The following is an 18,371-nucleotide window of genomic DNA, read 5'->3' as shown; positions in this document are numbered from 1 at the left end:
AAAACTCATCTGTATACTCACACATATTGCCTACACTGTGTTCTGTTTTAATCACCCCCATAACATTTAAAGTAATAACAACAACATAACAAATTTGTTTATTATGTAGCTCTGCAATATCTACTTAAATGCATTATATTAATAAAATATAACTTCATCAGTACCCTCAGGTGGATAAGTGGGAAAACGAAGGATGAGTGGATGCAAGGTCATCAATACCATTTCAACAAGAAATATTCAAGGAGGCTTTTTGGAACAAGTTAAAATGTATTGAGATATTCCATAGGGAAGGAGGTATGGCATCTATCTGGGAGACTAACAGAGCATCACAAAACACTGATAATGTAGACCCCCCCCCCTCAACATTCAACCCTTTCATAATTTTAAGACGATCCAAGTACACCCCAGTGGTGAAGACTAATCCGCCTTCGAAGAAGCAAGGCATGGACTAGCACAAAACACGAGAATACACAGCAACAAGTGCATATAGAAAATGCCCACCCACTAAACCCCACACACAGCAACAAGTGCATATAGAAAATGCCCACCCCTAAACCCAACACACAGCAACAAGTGCATATAGAAAATGCCCACCCACTAAACCCCACACACAGCAACAAGTGCACATAGAAAATGCCCACCCCCTAAACCCAACACACAGCAACAAGTGTATATAGAAAATGCCCACCCCCTAAACCCAACCCACAGCAACAAGTGCACATAGAAAATGCCCACCCCCTAAACCCAACACACAGCAACAAGTGCATATAGAAAATGCCCACCCACTAAACCCCACACACAGCAACAAGTGCATATAGAAAATGCCCACCCCCTAAACCCAACACACAGCAACAAGTGCGCATAGAAAATGCCCACCCACTAAACCCAACACACAGCAACAAGTGCACATAGAAAATGCCCACCCCTAAACCCAACACACAGCAACAAGTGCACATAGAAAATGCCCACCCCCTAAACCCAACACACAGCAACAAGTGCATATAGAAAATGCCCACCCCCTAAACCCAACACACAGCAACAAGTGCACATAGAAAATGCCCACCCCCTAAACCCAACACACAACGACAAGTGCACATAGAAAATGCCCACCCCCTAAACCCAACACACAGCGACAAGTGCACATAGAAAATGCCCACCCCCTAAACCCAACACACAGCGACAAGTGCACATAGAAAATGCCCACCCCCTAAACCCAACACACAACGACAAGTGCATATAGAAAATACTCACCCCCTAAACCCAACACACAGCAACAAGTGCATACAGAAAATGCCCACCCCCTAAACCCAACCCACAGCAACAAGTGCATACAGAAAATGCCCACCCCCTAAACCCAACCCGCAGCAACAAGTGCATATAGAAAATGCCCACCCCCTAAACCCAACCCACAGCAACAAGTGCATATAGAAAATGCCCACCCCCTAAACCCAACACACAGCAACAAGTGCATACAGAAAATGCCCACCCCCTAAACCCAACCCACAGCAAAAAGTGCATATAGAAAATGCCCACCCCCTAAACCCAACACACAGCAACAAGTGCATATAGAAGATGCCCACCCCCTAAACCCAACACACAGCAACAAGTGCACATAGAAAATGCCCACCCCCTAAACCCAACACACAGCCCACCACAGGTTCCCCACGCAGCCTTGCCGGCAGGGTGTCCGCCGCCACTTCACTGTTATTAGGCTGCGCAAGCGAAAGCTCCAGCGGGGACAGACAAGCCATGGTGGAGGGTGTTCGCGGCTCGGTGAGGCACACAAACGACTCCTCTCAGTGTATATTCTCACAAGGCACTTTTCAGAGCAAAAACTTGGAAAACAACATTCAGATGATATACCTGTGACCAGTCTGAGCAGCTCCCGCTAACTCTGCTGAGCCCTTAGCCACCAGCCTGTCAAAGCCATCGATACATCTAAAATCTGTCAGTGATTAGTGTCAGAAATACTAATGGGATCAAACTGTTACAACTACAGGCAATGTGCAATTACGCTGCAAAAGCTGCTCAGTATAACATAAATATTTATTGGTGTTCAATGCACAGTTCAATTATACATTAAAATATTACTATTATCACATTGCTTCTGTAACTAATCAAAATGCAAATTATCATTCAGAACTATGATAAGGAGGATGAGCTTTACACTGTAATTTAATTAAAAACGACGATGATAAAAATGCACGATTTCCATGTAGTAATTAATTAATCAATGAAACAGTGAAATATTACAGAACTGCTGTGCGTCTTTCCTCATAATGCTAATTTGCAAATTGCAAACTGTGGCAACTGCAATGCCAACAACATTCATTTAAAATCGGTTACAGGCAGCCAGGAAGAGACACACACAGTAGTACATATACATACGTATACAGTCCTATCACCCAGAACCAGAGAATACGAGTATGTGTAGGGGAGAGGAGATCAAGAAACCTCGATATGTGCACAATACAAGTTATACAAAAGAAGCGAAAAGAAAACTTGTGCTGCTGATGGATCCGGCCCACTGAAGGGACACCGGCAAGCCGAAGTAACTTTCCCTCCGAGCAGCGACAGTCCGATGGCTCTTGCTTTAGGTTGACATTTTGCATTTCGTTTAGGTTTACATTTTGCTTGCATATTATTCAGCTGGACCACAAAATAACCGCGCGCAGTCACTCGGCAGGACACCCACACATCGAAATACATTTGTTCCGTTTCTTAAAGTGACTGGATAATACCAAAGTTTCCAATCCCAATATCAACAAAAACATGTGCTACCTTTGCAGCACTGCTAACGAAGAATTGATTGCTGGATGGCAACTATACTAAAATGTTTAATACGAAAAGCACACTCTCTATCTGTATATACGATGTGCATGTACGCCTGTGTGTATTAATCTACCGACTCCGTGAACCTTTCATTCTTAACCGCATAACGTTCAATTAAGGTCAGATAACTGAACTGCTCGTGGATGAGCAAAACATTATCTTTAGAAGATGATTCACCTTTGCATAATAACAGGGAAAAGTTCAAGCTCTCATCGAGACGCTCCTTCCTTTTAAACACAAATTAGCAATAACTTCCAAATACCTTAACTATGACATTGTTCTGTTAAATCTCCAGTTATTAAATGTAGCTCCGGGCGTTTGACTATCTGACGGCTCCTTAGCCAGTCGATACTGACCTATCCGACAGCTATCTGGCTAACTATAGCTACCTCTAAATAATATCAGTTACAGTTTAGCTACAAAACAATTCAGCCTCAGTTCATTTGCAAACCTACAATAGCACAGGGCGCGTCGTCTCTTTTTGATCATTATTACAATATCCGCTCGGCTTCGGCACATATCTGGTCAAGTTAGCCGTTTCTATGTGCCTATCTTCCCCCACTACTGACAACTGACAATAACAAGTTTGTAAGGCAGCCCAGCGGCACACGGCTGCCGTTATGCTACCAGCACCTCGTCCGTCCACCGCAGTTACGCCTCTGCCCGCCTCGCCACTCGCGCACGTTCTTAATAGCGAATTAGCGCCATAAATAAAACTTACTTTTCTCTGGCTTGGCTGTCGGACGGTACGTTGTTACTCTTGCCTTTGGCGTACATGCTTGCAGAGAGCTCCGACTGTCACGCACCTGTCAACCCATCACAGCCTCCCCGGGCACAACCCCGTCACCATGGCGACAGAAGGAGCGTCGCCTCCCATTGGACGTCCCGCCGTTAGGAGACGCCCATCCTCTGTGGTAACCGCCATGATTGACGGCTAGTTCGCACCGCCCATTCAAGCAGCAACCCCCGCCTCCCCTCCCGCAGCACTAACCCCTCCTTCTCCTTTCCTTCTATCTTTTTCATTCTGGCTGCCTGTGCTGAGCCAGCTAGGAAAGCGCGCCGCCTGCGATCTCTCTCCTAAAAACACACACACACACATACACACACACACACACCCTCCTTTTCTCCTGTCGCTCGCCTCCTCCCCCAGCGCGAAGGGGAATTTGAAACCGTCAGAAGGATTTTAAACAACTGGCTGTTCCTCTCATAGACAATCACACCCTCCACTGACACACAGACAGCGCTGCGAGCTAGCAAAGTTGGAGTGGATTTATGTGTGCATAATGATGTTGAACTTCAAAAGACTCAGGGAAACAGTACAAGCTTAAATATATATTTTAGTCATAATTTTTGTAAGTGGACTACTTAATGATAACTGGCGATAATTACTGCCCGCAAAATGTTGGTAAAGGATCGGCAAGCCTTGTTTTAGAAAGATTCAGTGGTGGAAGTAGGGTTTGGCAGTTTTTTCATTGATCTGCAGGCCAAGCGATAGCAACAAAGCAAGGCAGTGGTGGTCTCTCCAGATGTAGGCTACAGAACTTCAGAAGGCAATGGAATCAGGATTGCACCATTTCTAGCATCACTACAAAATTCCATGGTTCAAATCACATCAGGAGAAAGATGCTCTCAGTAAATTACCATGCAAAACTCTTAAATGACAAACTCTCAAATAGAAAACCATGCATGTGTCATTTAGTCGGGATTAATTGCCTGAAACAACAAAGAATGGCAACATACAACAATTTCATGTACCTTGATAATTTAAAATATCTTGTGACATTTAGCTTCATATCTGTTTTAATGGGAAACAATCATGCTGTTGTTTTATTTTTGAAGAAGACACTGGAAGGATGCTTTTAATATGAGTGTTCTGGGTGTGGAGTGCTAATCATTGTACAGTATTTAAATTTATGGGTCAAAACCATTTAAACTGTCTATAATTAGTATAGTGAGGAAGTCAGGGGAAACCCTGACCAGGACTATAGTTTATCCATACACTATTAGCTATTAAGTACAACACAGAGCTGCCAATTAAACAGAATGACATGACTTTGGAGGAAACTGTAGGACACAGAAGAGAGATGTAAACACAGGAAGACCACACAAACTCCCAAGAGCAGATTTCAGACCATAATCCTTGTGCCATGAGGGGATGATGCTTAAATGTTGTTTTTCTTTATCCTTGGTTATCCATTCTTTGATATGTAGTCAAGATCATGAGACGTTTTGAGTCTTGTAGTCTGTCTTTTTCAAATCATTTCCCACCCACAATTATATTCAGCTGTTGGTCTTTGGTGCTTGTCAGCACCATGATGCCATTTTATATTCATTTGCCATGTTACATTAGCTGTCTAACTCTATATTGTTATATGTATCTATAAAACCATCTTATAACCACTTATCCAGGTCAGAATTGCAGGGGGGTGTGGATCCTATTCCAGGCAGTATGCTCTGCATGGGATATGTCTTGTTGCATATTATTTTAAATTAATATAGTGTAAGTGCTTTTCTTTTTAATAAGGTTTCATACAACTCACTTTGATAAAAACAATTAAACAACCAAGCACACAAATGTCGCTATGTATTAATGTCATGAACTGAGTAGGACTATGGTCTCTCACCTGTAGGATTGTGGATTCAGTTCCAATCTCTTGTGTGTTTCAGGAGTTTTCATATTGTCACTGTGTCCATGTGGCGTTTCTGGGGGTGCTCTCTTCTCATCTTACCGTCCAAAGCAGGGATCTTAAAATCTGGACCTCGAATCCAAATCCAGGCCTTGTTTTCAGTTCTCCCAGGTAGTTGGTTTAATAATTACTGATTTTGATTGGCCACAGAAGCTTCTCACCTGGCTGACAGGTAAAGGAAGGCTGGAAAATCAGCAGGACTCGGACCTTGAGGACCGTGATTTCAATAGCCCTGGTCCAAAGAATACAACTAGGAGAACTGGTGTTTCTAAGATTCACATAGCTTGTGCCCTGTGATGGACTGCCACTCTATCCAGAGAGTCTCATGCCCCCTTGATTCTTAGGATAGATGCCAGACTCACCTTAACCCTGCACTAGATAGGCACTCATAAAACTGGATGGATGGACGTTTTAATCATGACTATAGACAGTGCCGGTGAAAGCCAATGTGGTGCCCTAGGCAAGGTTGCCGGGGGAGGGGGGTGGAGATAGTTATTCTATGTTGCCGCCTCCTCAGAGGAAGGGTTGACTGGCTCTGACTACTGAGCAATCATGTAAATATTTATATAGCTGGCAACATACAAAAGTGAAACGGGCCCTTTTTTTTAGTGTTCTAAGATGCATGTCTTTTATATCAATGTGACATACTGTTGAAAACTGAGATTTAAAAGCAGGAGGCAAATGACGATTTCAGTCTGACATGCAGGTAAATACCTAACAGGTATATGAATATAGCTGAGGTCGAGTGCTATAATCAGCAACTAAAATGAATGTACAATATTCTTCTAATAATTTACGTAAGGACCTTTTACATCAAAGGATTACATCAAAAAGGTCCATTTCTAAAGAATTGATTTGTTGTTGATGATGATCATGAGAAACATTACAAGGACTTTTGAATGCTGTTCATGAAATAATTCGTTGGCATTGTTGTGGCTTATATTACTTTGCAAATAATTCTCCGTAAGGTTTCTAACTGCACAGCCTGCGAAATTCAGTGATAAATAATGGCAAAACCGTCGATCAAGGTGATTTCCGTCATGTGTTCCTGGGGCACAAAGTGTAGCAGTGATGTTATGCTTATATAACCTTTTAAAAACTGACCTACTTGCAGAAGAAGCACACAGAACAGAGTGATCGACTCTCCCCTGGTTTAAGGAAAGTTATCTCGTGGGACTAGACATTGTTCTATTTTAATTCTGGGGAGTTTCAGTTTTGGAATGAGACCCCAAGGACCCAGTAACCATCACAATTACTCTTTTTCAATGTGGTGTTGCATGTGCTGGACATTGTGTGGGGGCACAGTCCATGCAGTCCTCATTATAAACTCCCTTAACGTTATAGCAGGGCTGAATACTGTGGTCGGTCTCAACTTTTTTTAAACACCTGAAAATCAGGTAAAATGTCAATGGAATTTGGTACAGTGCACATATGAAGTGTTTAGAACTGTAAATATGTCACAGTAGTCCCTGGAGCCTTATGCATTCTGCATCGGGCAGATTTCTCAGGCTTCCCAGTTAAAACCATCCTCAGGATGACGGTTGACAATTAGGCTGGAGGGAAGCAACCAAACATAGAGAAAGACTGTGGTTCTGTCACTCTGCCAGTTGGTGCCACATCCCTGTAACTGCACAGCTCCTGGGTTGTGGGTTCAAATTCACCCTCAGCTCAAACTCCACTCAGTGTGAATGTTTTCTCTGGCAGCACAAAGACACCGTCTCAGAAAGTTTGTGACTCTAGTTTGCATTAGTGTGTGAGTACTCAGAGATAATGGGCTCCTTCCCAAATCGTATTCTACCTTGCAATCTTTTCTGTATAGCAATAATCTTAATTATAGAGTAATATGCCATTGTAATAATATATGCAAGGCCACATACAGGGGTATGAGTATAGCCCCCCCCCCCCCCCCCGTGCTTGAGACATTCCAAAGTCAATAGCTTGGTGTGTGAAGCAGCCCTTCCTGTGATTGTGTTTGTCAATCAGACAAGAGCTCTGGGAATACACCCAAAAATATTTCTTGTTTTCTTCACTTATTTAATGTCCTGAAAAAACCCACTTCCCAACTATGACGCTGTTGTAGAAAAGGGGATATCATCTAGGAATTAAGCGTATCAGGGAGGGATTCCCGCTGTCCAACTATAATCACGATTATTGTAAACATAAACACCTTATCTGAATAGCCCATCAACAATGGGTTAACAAACACAATACTTTGTAATTTATAATGTACACTAAAGTGGGATTAACGTAATGTATCACTCAGCTATTCTCTATTGGAATATAATTCTGAACAAGATATAATATTTTTTTTTCTAAAATACATTTTATTCTTAAATCTGTTTGATTTACATTCCCACAGTTTCAGAATGTACATTCTGGAAAAGGATGGCAGAGGATCACTTGTTATCCTGAGACCACTAGGGACTTTTAGACAGATCTGGTTATTTTCCTCCATCTTGAACGAGGCAGCTGCAATCAGTCAGGGCTGACGTCCTCTCATAGTGTGGGGTTAATGTAATCCCCAGTGTAACTGTCGCTCTCTCTGCCAAACCGTGGCATGTCTTCATTGATCAAACTGGGGCAAACATGCACAGTTACATCCATCTCATTTGCGAAATGACACACACACTTCTGTGTGACACATCTCCATAGTTCACACAGGGCCTAGAGCCAGGAGGTATGTACATTTACATTAGCATCTTATTCACCAAGCTGCAGCTCTAATTCAGGGTGACACACCTAGCAAGTATGGAAACAAGTACGGCAGTACATTCATAGGCTAGAATGGATGGGTCGACAAGTGTTGATGTCCAAGAACATTCAGGTCTGGAATGTCTGTGAGATAAGACTTAATCACTGACACTGCACTATATGAGTCCTCAAAGCTAAAAATTTACGAAATCTGTTTCATTTAAATGATTAAAATAAATTAATATTTAACAGGGACAGTGCCTTTACTCTTTGTATTAGATTTTCTCATTGTTATAGACTTGGTGTACTGGTGTTGCTGTTGAGGTTAGCAAATAATCCAGTTTTGTAGCCCGTCTGTCCGTCCATCCGTCTGTCCATCCATCTTCTGCACCTGCTTGTCCTATTCAGGCTCGTGGGGGTGCAGACACATCTCGGGAGCGATGGGCACAAGTCAGGACAAGTTTTGTAGTAATATAACTAAGCATATTAATTATGCAGTGTTTTATTCTTCTGCATCCAGTGATACAGAACTCAGGTAGTAAGTCATTTAACAATTATAAGTGCACAACATGCATGTTGAAGAAACTATCTTCATAATACACTGAGGGTTCTTGGTCTTCATTTTAAACTGACAAAGACCTAAGAAAGTTTGATATATCTTACAATATCCCCTCCCCTTGTCTTTCCTTCCACTATGAGGAAGTTCGGCAAGCAAGTATATATAGCAAGCAAGTGGATCTTTAAGACTTAGACACTGGTGAAGGCAACTGGCCACAATGCCAAATCAGAAATAAACCAGTGAAAAATCAAACTATGAAATACATATTTACATATTGCACATCTACGAAGATTTTAACAACTCTATATTTCACAACATCTCCCCCCAAATTACACCAGGGTGACAAAGACAACTATTAGAGAAACAGTGGCTGTAGCCTACAGAGAGAGAGAGAGAGAGAGAGAGAAAGTGCCAGCAAGCAAGCAGTTTCTTATAGTGCCTCTCTCACTATCTAGTGCCCCAGCTCAGTGCAACAGAGGTGACCTGCCACAACAAAATGAGTAGCGATCTCAAAGTGGGACCTATGTCACAAAGCAGCAGTACATCAGGATGAAAACACTGCCTTATGTGCCGGCCGGACAAAACTTTACTTCATGATACTGTTACCTGCAAAACTATGAACAATTATCATTTTTATAACTGAATAAATCAAACCCTAATGGATCTAGTTGAGTTCTCAAGTAAACAATCTCTGCTAAATACACTCAGGTGTTCATATTCTGATTATTACTGTATTGTTGCTCACTGTCACTTGCTGTAAAGGTCACTTTCAGTCATGTAGATAATATTATCATAGATCTCTGTCAAATGTAAGTTTACTATGTAATTCAGATCACTAACATATCTAGACCACTGAAAAACAAAGATTTAAATTCTACAGTTCTTTTGGTATCATATTTCAGTACTGTTGCTTTAAGTAGACATTCGTTGCTGCAATATACTTTTGCATGCAACTGATGTAAGGCTTGGCTACAGAACTTAATTGTTGTGAGACAATACTGCATTTGTTTTTATCTTTCAATGTGTTTTGTTTGTTTTTCAAGTAGTGACATGTTTCTGGTTTCACTGACTATATGTCCCTGTCATGAATACACTGAAAAGAAAATTGCAGTCCAGTTTATGTCTAAAACTGATTCGACTTTATTTCTCTATGCTAGTGAAGGGTGTCATAAATAAATCTCATATACAGCAGTTTGATTGCTTTTCATGTGGATTCAAAGAACAACAGCTGTTGTTCAAGCAGCAAGGTTATTGTTGACATCATGGATTACTTTTTAATTTGAACACCAAATTTGAAATTAATACAGCAGCACATGCAGTGACTGTTTTAGGAGACAATGAACAGACTATAGTGCGTGAGCTGGGTGGGGACCTTGGAATCGGCTCAAAGCTCAGATACCACAGTTAGTTCAATCAATGTCTAGCCAGCATGAGAGTGTCAGCGGATGGTATTGAGATCTCTCATGCGGGGTAATAAGAGTTGATTCTAAACATAACTGACTACAGCTAATACAGATGTCTCACTTATAGTACTGTTACAAAAGAGGTTGCTACTTCAAGTCCCTGGAGAAGCCCTTTTGTAGTACTCTTGAACAAAATACTTTATCCAAATAGTTCTAGTAAAATAGCTGGCTGCATAAATGAGCAAATATAAAGTAAATCTCATTTGTAAAAACATCAGATAAGTATCTAAAAGCTACTGCAAGTATAGGAGTTCATTTTAAACCTGGAATAAGGTAACTTGTAGAGAACTCTCCCTTATATACTGTACCTAGTAATTCTAAAATAAATGTTTGTTCCCCTGCATTTTACTCATTACAAAGCTACTTCGTTCATTACTCTGACACTGAAATCTTCAAATAGATTTTGATATTGTGCACCCTGACATGCCAGCTTTCCTGAAAGTCATCCCTAAAAACTGCGCAATGTCCTGGAAATCTACCGTCCTGTTATTCAATGACGGTGAAATTAGTTGGCAAGTCGTTTCACCATCACAACCACACCCAACCCAGCCGATAAATCTTACCGTCACCCCCGCCCCCCCAGTTGACAAATCTCGCTGGTCGGAAAATTCAACTGCCTACACCCCAACACCGCCCTCACCCCAGCTGAGCCTTAGGCTGGAGCTATCTAATTATACATACCATCATACCATCTACCAAATACCGCGGTAAATCCATGCAAGCCTAGCCAGGCCCCCTCCCACCCGCCAGTTATCTTAGAAATCGATATGCCTGAGATGGGAAATCTACACACCAGTCAGTAATTTTACTGTATTCAGGCAGTAAAATTACGAGTTTGAATTTCCCTCCCCTGACTGGCAAGATTGTACCTAGACAGACCTATTGGTATGGTTGCCAGAACCCCCCCCCCTCCCCCCCCCAAAAAAAATATTTCTGGCTATAGGCCTGCTGTACACCTATGTGAAGCATTCTGCACTATTAAGTGCATGAATATAAAAATAAATATGGCAGAGTTTAAACCATCGTGAAGTGTTCTTTACAATGGTGACAGTTGTAATTTTTAAAAATCAAGTTAAAAATAAATAAAATCATAAATAAGTTACTTGCTACCCCGATCAGGGCAAGCATTTAGAAGAAAAATAGATGGATTACTCAGAAGTCAGTTCATGACATAATTTTACCTAATTTTATCAATCCAAAATGGAGGTGTGTTTGTAACATATGCACATTATAACACTGTAGGTACAGTCTTTGCTTGAGTACTGTATATACGCAGCTTAACTTCTAATAAAAAGTCACTTTTATTTTCACCGATGGTGTTCCATCGGATTCCATCACGCAATTGTCCGAGCACAATCTAAACCCTCAGGACACCTAATTAAGGATGTCTAGATGCTCAGAAGAGTCACAATTATTTTAAATTCCTATTTAAAAATAGAATAGAAATTATTCTTCAGCATTTGAAGCTCCTGAGGATCACAAATGCCAAGCAGAAAATAAACAGTGTTTTAACGTTCTTTTGTTACTCGTTATGACTTGAGAGTGTTATTAGGCTATATTGCAACTGACCAACAATGCTCAGTGCTCAACTGAAATGCATGTTGCTTATTTTTTATTAGAAAAAAATTTGAAAAATAACCTTAAAAAAATTGTGACTATGTAATACCCACACTGCATCAATTACCATCATGTTGTGATTTAACATAGTCTAGATAGTCTGTTAAATACTTTGTATTTGACTGTGGAATTAACTTTGGACTTTTAAATGAGCATACTCTTCATTCACAAGCCCTTACATAAAGTTTACTATAATAAGGATAGCACTGTAACCATACCTGGCAGATCCTTTCTTTATCACATTATAAATGCGTATTTCAAAATGTTGGCACACAGCTTAAGCTCCATTGCTCACTCTTTCAGAAGTGAACACTGAACCAGGTGCAGTTTCATAGCAACATTTGTAGGAAAGCTATTCACCCAAAATGACCTTTAAATAACTAAACAACAGCCAGGGTCCACTATCTTATTTTTGTGGAAAGGCTCTCACTGACAGCAAAAATCTATGACTTACGAGTTGTGGTCTATTGTTATTATTCTGTTCAGTATGAAGTAAACAGAAAAAAATCTAAATATTAACTCATGAGGATTCATTATGGACCTTCCTCCCTTAGCATAAGACCTGTAAAAAAGTCAGAAAGTTATACAAATGAATGTTATATATGGAGGAAAGCTATTATTCATGTATATTTGTACATTTGGTCAACTGAAGCTAATATGCTTTAAACTCTCCATTCAATCATCTTTTAAACCACTCATAAAACTCACTCTTCATTTGGCATACATTACAAACTTAATACATAGTTCACAAAATCCAAATTGACTTTTCAGGTTAGCTGACATGTACCTCTTTCTTGATTTAGTCAGAATGCATGACACTTTCCAGTGTATGGTCTTCCATATTCTGAAGCATCCAACCTTTTTCAAAGAGGGCTAAATTCTCTAATTTAATGTGACTTTAGGTAAAACACTGTCTAAAGAAAACTACAAAAACAACTGGAAAATTTCAACTTAAATGTCCATATCCCGAAATAATATCAGAAAAGGGATGTACTCCCAGAATATTATACATCAAAAATATGTATTCTGCCCTTTGCCGTCTTGGACAATCTCAATCCTCCTCGTCCTTGACCAGAATAAGCTATTTAAAGATAAATGCTTTGAAATATATATTTTACAGTTTTGTTACTATCTGACTACTAAAACGATGGACTACCATGCATACAATTTTTTAAAATGTTTTTTTGTTTTCAATGGCAATTGTCTGTTTTTAATTTTCAGGCATATAAATGTACTTGGAATGGATCCTAAAATTCAGATGCTCATAGTACTGAATCCTGTAGGTTAACCATCTCCAGTAAGTGCTGCCTACAGTATGAACCCTGGTAAACACACTGAATAGAAGCTATTAAAAATAACAAAACTCGTTTTAATTTGTCGTTGAACATGCGAAGACAATGAGCCCTGGAATAGTAGAGCCAATGTCAGAGGAATTGGTTATTAATACATTTTCTCTAATGGTCATGAGAAAAAAAAACAAGACAGGTAACCCGCACACCTGGTATCTCCAAAGACTAATGTATAAATAACATACCACTAACATTTTACCCAAAACCAAGGTAATAAAAAGACTGAAACCTTTTCAGTCCTTTAGTTCTAAAGCAACCATAGCTGGTTGGACATTTTAGGTGTCACTATATTGTAGTAGGTTCAAAACAACAGTTTGAACCTACAACGTAATATCCTCCTTGTTCTGTGACGGCACCCATGTCAACACCATCAACAATTGCCCAATAACACCGAAAACACATCGCATTATATAACTAACCATTTCGCACTGTCTGGGCACCGCTTTCAGGCGGAGCGGGAGGGAGGAACATTAACTTCAACAGCTGTTTCTTGACCCTGCACGTCAGTCTTCCCGGGAATAAATTTTGGAGAGTCCCATTGCGCGGGGGACGGGTGCCGCCGCGGTAAATAAACCGGTTTTGCAGGAGATGAAACGTAATGACACGCTCGTATTACTGGGCCAGGCAGCGAGTAACGATCGCTAAGAGCTGGCTTTTAATGGTAGAAAAGTATCATTCGAGAAAAAACATAAATAAAAGGCGTAAGGTGCGCCGTGACAAACTGCTCTCCCCTACCGATTTCATGTATGATGGAAAGACCTCGCCGGGTCTACAGTAATTCTCCTTTAAGGGCGACTTGAAACCGCCTGTACTGAATAACATTTGCTGTTCCAGTATCTCCCCTCCGCTGTTGGTATCCGGAAGTACTCCGGTAAGAAACAAGAGTTTTGTTCGGCGCGTTTTATCAACTTGAATGTTGTGCGTTTAACAGCGTTACAGCGTACATTCCCGTATATTGCCTGTAAAATAATCAATTAAGGGAACGCGGAATACGGATCCACTCTATGCAAAACGTAAACATTGTTTGTAAAAATGCATCATAAGAATATGTGATAAATATCACAACACGTGTCGTATTCGTGGGTCCTTTATTAAGTGACAGTTCCTGCGTGGTTTTATTTTGAGCTTTCGGTTGGTAGGTTAAAGCACAGAGCAGTGTTCTCTGGTACTGAGGACTGGACGTTTTGATACACGTGTCATCACCGCCAGCAGATACTGTTTCGGGAGCCGGTGCCGTTTCGGATGGGGAGTGAGGGAATGTGTTAGGGGGCCTCTTCGGGAAGGCAGGCGCAGCCTGCAAGGTCAAATCTCATCTGAAAAAAGGGAGTACATACGTTAAATTCTACGTAAGCAGTGAAATCATCCTGGGTAAATTGTAGATGGACGTTTCTTGGATTTCATAAGCAGGTCAGACGTTACAGCTGTATCCGAAGTTGTGCAGCTAGTGTTTAACACTATGTCCAAATGCGGAGATGCCACAAGTGACACGTTTTATATTTGGACATGGACGCCAGGGAGAAGTATTTCCTGATATTAAATTAATTCCCAGTGTTATGTGTGAATTTGCTTTCATATGAAATTTTAATATATGCCTCCTGCATTTGTGATTTTAGCGTGCTGCATAACAATCAGGGCTCTATATCAAAAAAATGCTAAGTGAATAAGTAGTTATTAAAAATGGAGGGTGGTGGTGGATGGAAAGGACAGCTGAAGCATCAACTCTCAGGGTGAGACTTTTAATACATAATCTTTTACACTAGAGACCCAAGACATAAGACATCGTCAATTTGTCTCCAATGTCAGACGAATTCTATATACCTGATGTCTTATTCCATGCATTTTTTTAAAATATATACAGGTATATATATTTGAATTTGCTATTGTAATCTTAAATGTTGCGTGTATTATATTTAAAGACCATATAAAAGGATGATTTCTCAACATACTAAAACAGATCCCCCATTTAAATATTAACATTTTTGCATCCAATTACATTTTTGACAGTTTTAAATTAAGAGGAAATTATCCAGTAAATCGCCTCCTTATGTAGCCGCAGCATGAATAGTAGCACATGAAGGTCACTGACATAATGAATTAATTGATACATCAAGGATGTTTTCTCAAGGCTGTCTTGAATAGTGTTTAGTGCACATTAGCATTTCTAAACGATTATATCAGAAATACAATGATACAAAGATTGCAATTTTTTCAGTTTAGTTGCATAGCATTGTTTCTTTAATATACATACTTTGTGGTTTTTGACTAATTTTATCTGTAACATGTTAATTAAAAATGCAATGTTATTATTTGGTTAATGTTTTCAGCAGTTCAGTGTCCATCTCTATACAAATAACTATATTTATTAGCAAAAAGAGTTGTAAATGACTCGCTGTGACAGCATATCTTGGACGTTGTCATGGGGCCTGGAGCTGGTCCCAGGCGGTATAGGGCAGCAGACTGAATGGTATAGCAGTCTATTGCGCTATGACACTTGGAGATGTATTTAGCCTGTGGGAGCAAACTGGAGGACCAGGCAAACACACACAATATGGGGCAAATCTACAACTGGGGTACTATGTCATGCATTTGTTTATAGTGAATTTTGTTAATTTAATTGCACTTGGAATGTAATGTGTCCTTTAATGGATATAATTTATTGTGATAAAAGGTCAATTTTTTTTAAGTTTTTGAAACAGAATCTTTAGGAAAAGCTTTTTTCGATCTGAGGGTTTATACCAGTGATTAGAAGGTCACCAGGTCAAGCTCTGTGGCCAGCAAATTGACTTCACTGTTGAGTCCCTGAACAAGGGGCCTTAAACTCCAACTGCTCCATGGACACTGACTCTGCTCTCTGATCCTTGTTGCTTTGGACAAAAGCATCTGAAAAATGAAAAACATTACAGACCTTTTCATTCAAAAATAAAAGTACAAATGTTTAGAACTGGTAACATGACTTTGAGCATGATGTATATTCAAGTATCCTTCTATGAAACACTAGGCCTAAACAAATGTAATGTTTGGTGTTATGGAATTTTGTAAGGCTCTAAAAGAAGATATTAATCCTGGGATGATGCGTTGACGTAATTCATTAGGCAAATATGTTTATTTAGCATTGTATATGTTTGTGTTACCGTGGACTTTGAAGAGGGAAAGATGGCAATACCTAGTAAAGGAGATTATTTAAAAGACCACAGACATCAAATGTCTAGGAATATTTTAAGGGGGGGAAAAAAATACGGTAGGGGAAATTTTGACTGATGCTTAGAATAATATTTTTGTCTAATTTTGCTGATACCCTAACCGATAACCAGCTAACCCCTGAGCTATTTACCCGGCTTGGGGTGGGTTCTTGGCAGCGCAGATTAGTGGAATAATGTTACATCATTTTGTATTATGTGGAAAATGAAAGATCGATCTGCGGGCATGATTTAATAATGAATTATAAACATGTCGTTGGCCAGTGTTTTATTGCTATTTGCACAGTCATTGCACTGTTTCCTGTATTTATCTTTTACCTGTATTTTATTTATTTATTTATTGCTCCTGCTGCTCCATCTTTACCCATCTGAAACATTCCATCAGTGTTTACTTGTACGTTGTGTGTGAATGTTGTTAGCGTGTCTCCCCCACCCCGTCTATCCCTGTACGTCATGTATATATGTGGCACTGCAGTTCAGGGAATGTTATTTTGCATCACTGCATGCAGTGTACTGAATATGGTTAGTGTGACCATATTCCACTTGACTTGACTTGACTTTGAGACCTCGTGTAAGTATTGAATGAGCCAACAAAATCCCTCATCCTCCAAAACGGAAAATTGCTGATGGTCCAATGCAGTCATCACTGCACTGGACCATTATTTTAGTAATTGTGTCTTTTAGTTCTGGTGCTGCTGACTTTGAAAACTGATAAAATTTAAATATCTGCTGGCAATATTGGTTAAGCTTGACATGTTGAACCGATGCCGATATCCTGATTTTTAATTTATTATTTTTTTTAACTAATATCGGGTGATACAATATATCGGTAAACTGTGTTCAAGTGGTACATATACTTTGCACTAATGTTGCATTTCTAGACAGATATTATTTGTATGTTATTAAAATCAGATTCAAACTGCACTAGTGTGTCTCCATTGTTACTTGAACCTGGAATCTGATATGACTGTTGGATGTCAGCACTGGAGCTGCACAAGTCTTTTGTTGTATTTTCAGTGCTGCCTGAACTGCTTTGTTTTTGCTTTGAGCCCTTTAATCCTGAACTGAATTTAACCATTTTAACTTGGAATGATTTTTATTTTGGATACCTTGTTGCACTTTATTAGATAATAAAATGTTGACATTCTGATGGTGTTTAACGCATCTTGGTATTTGTTAGTTTTTTTGTTTTTTTTTTATTGGAGTAATCAGTTTTGTTTTATTAGGTTATTGGGTTATTCAACAAATTAGTAGATTATCTAACTGACCAAAAAATAAAATAATAAATCACCAAATTGATCAATTTAAAAAAAATTTTTCCCTGATACCAGTCTAATACGGAGTTAAAATTCTCAGCATGGGTCAGTATAATTTTTAGATCCATTGGTTTTAAAAGCCCTTTAGTACCTGATTACTATATTCATTGTTGAACTCGAACTGCAGATATGAAACATGAATATGAAACAAATCACCTTATAAGGAAAAAAAGAACTCTATTTAGAATTTTTTATTTAATGTGCATTGTTGGTTCCTGACAAAAGCACCTTAGTAAATGAACTCAAAAACTCACTTGAATTTTTGTGAGGCATAATACAATATTTCCATTCCCTGTTTGAGTTGAGCTGCAACAGTCTCTGTATAGTGTTTTTTTTAAACTGTATGATTATAGTATGAGTGTAATTGTGTTAGGAGAGTTTGTACATTTAGGTAGATGTGGTGGAGTTGTTTGTTGGTTACCCACTTATCCCATAGCATATGCTATCTGCTACAGATAAATAGCAGCTAGTGTTTAACACTATATCCATATGCGGAGATGCCATAAGTGATAAGCATAGTCTTCACTGATACTGACTTGTGTGCAATAATGTTGGCTCCAGTCCTACAGCATTTCTGCTAGAGATCCATCCATCCATCCATCCATCCATTTATTCTGGTCAGGATCATTGTATACACTGAAGTACTGCATCCTGAGTAAT

General features: G+C 39.6%; 2 protein-coding genes across 8 annotated transcripts in view; one reads left to right on the top strand and one right to left on the bottom strand.

Moving 5' to 3' along the window:
- ssbp2b (single stranded DNA binding protein 2b) overlaps window positions 1–18,371 on the bottom strand; it is a 119,282-nt gene that overhangs the window by 89,329 nt on the left and 11,582 nt on the right. The window contains exon 1 of one of the 4 annotated variants that reach the window (XM_072714134.1): window positions 3,554–3,707. The exons of 1 other annotated variant lie outside the window; for it this stretch is intronic. In XM_072714134.1, coding sequence (XP_072570235.1) covers window positions 3,554–3,609 — 56 coding nt within the window. In that variant the 5' untranslated portion in view covers window positions 3,610–3,707. Of the gene's footprint in view, window positions 1–3,553; window positions 3,708–18,371 lie in introns of those variants that run through there. 2 more of the 4 variants (XM_023843003.2, XM_023842994.2) reach the window with 2 other exon arrangements.
- atg10 (ATG10 autophagy related 10 homolog (S. cerevisiae)) overlaps window positions 13,925–18,371 on the top strand; it is a 44,624-nt gene continuing 40,177 nt past the window's right edge. For 2 of the 4 annotated variants that reach the window (XM_023843064.2, XM_072714136.1), the window contains exon 1: window positions 14,076–14,925. In XM_023843064.2, coding sequence (XP_023698832.1) covers window positions 14,893–14,925 — 33 coding nt within the window. In that variant the 5' untranslated portion in view covers window positions 14,076–14,892. The other 2 variants (XM_023843094.2, XM_023843084.2) reach the window with 2 other exon arrangements.

Source organism: Paramormyrops kingsleyae, chromosome 7 (genome assembly GCF_048594095.1).
Source record: "Paramormyrops kingsleyae isolate MSU_618 chromosome 7, PKINGS_0.4, whole genome shotgun sequence".
NCBI classification, from domain to species: domain Eukaryota; kingdom Metazoa; phylum Chordata; class Actinopteri; order Osteoglossiformes; family Mormyridae; genus Paramormyrops; species Paramormyrops kingsleyae.
This window is presented reverse-complemented; position numbering and strand designations above follow the sequence as displayed.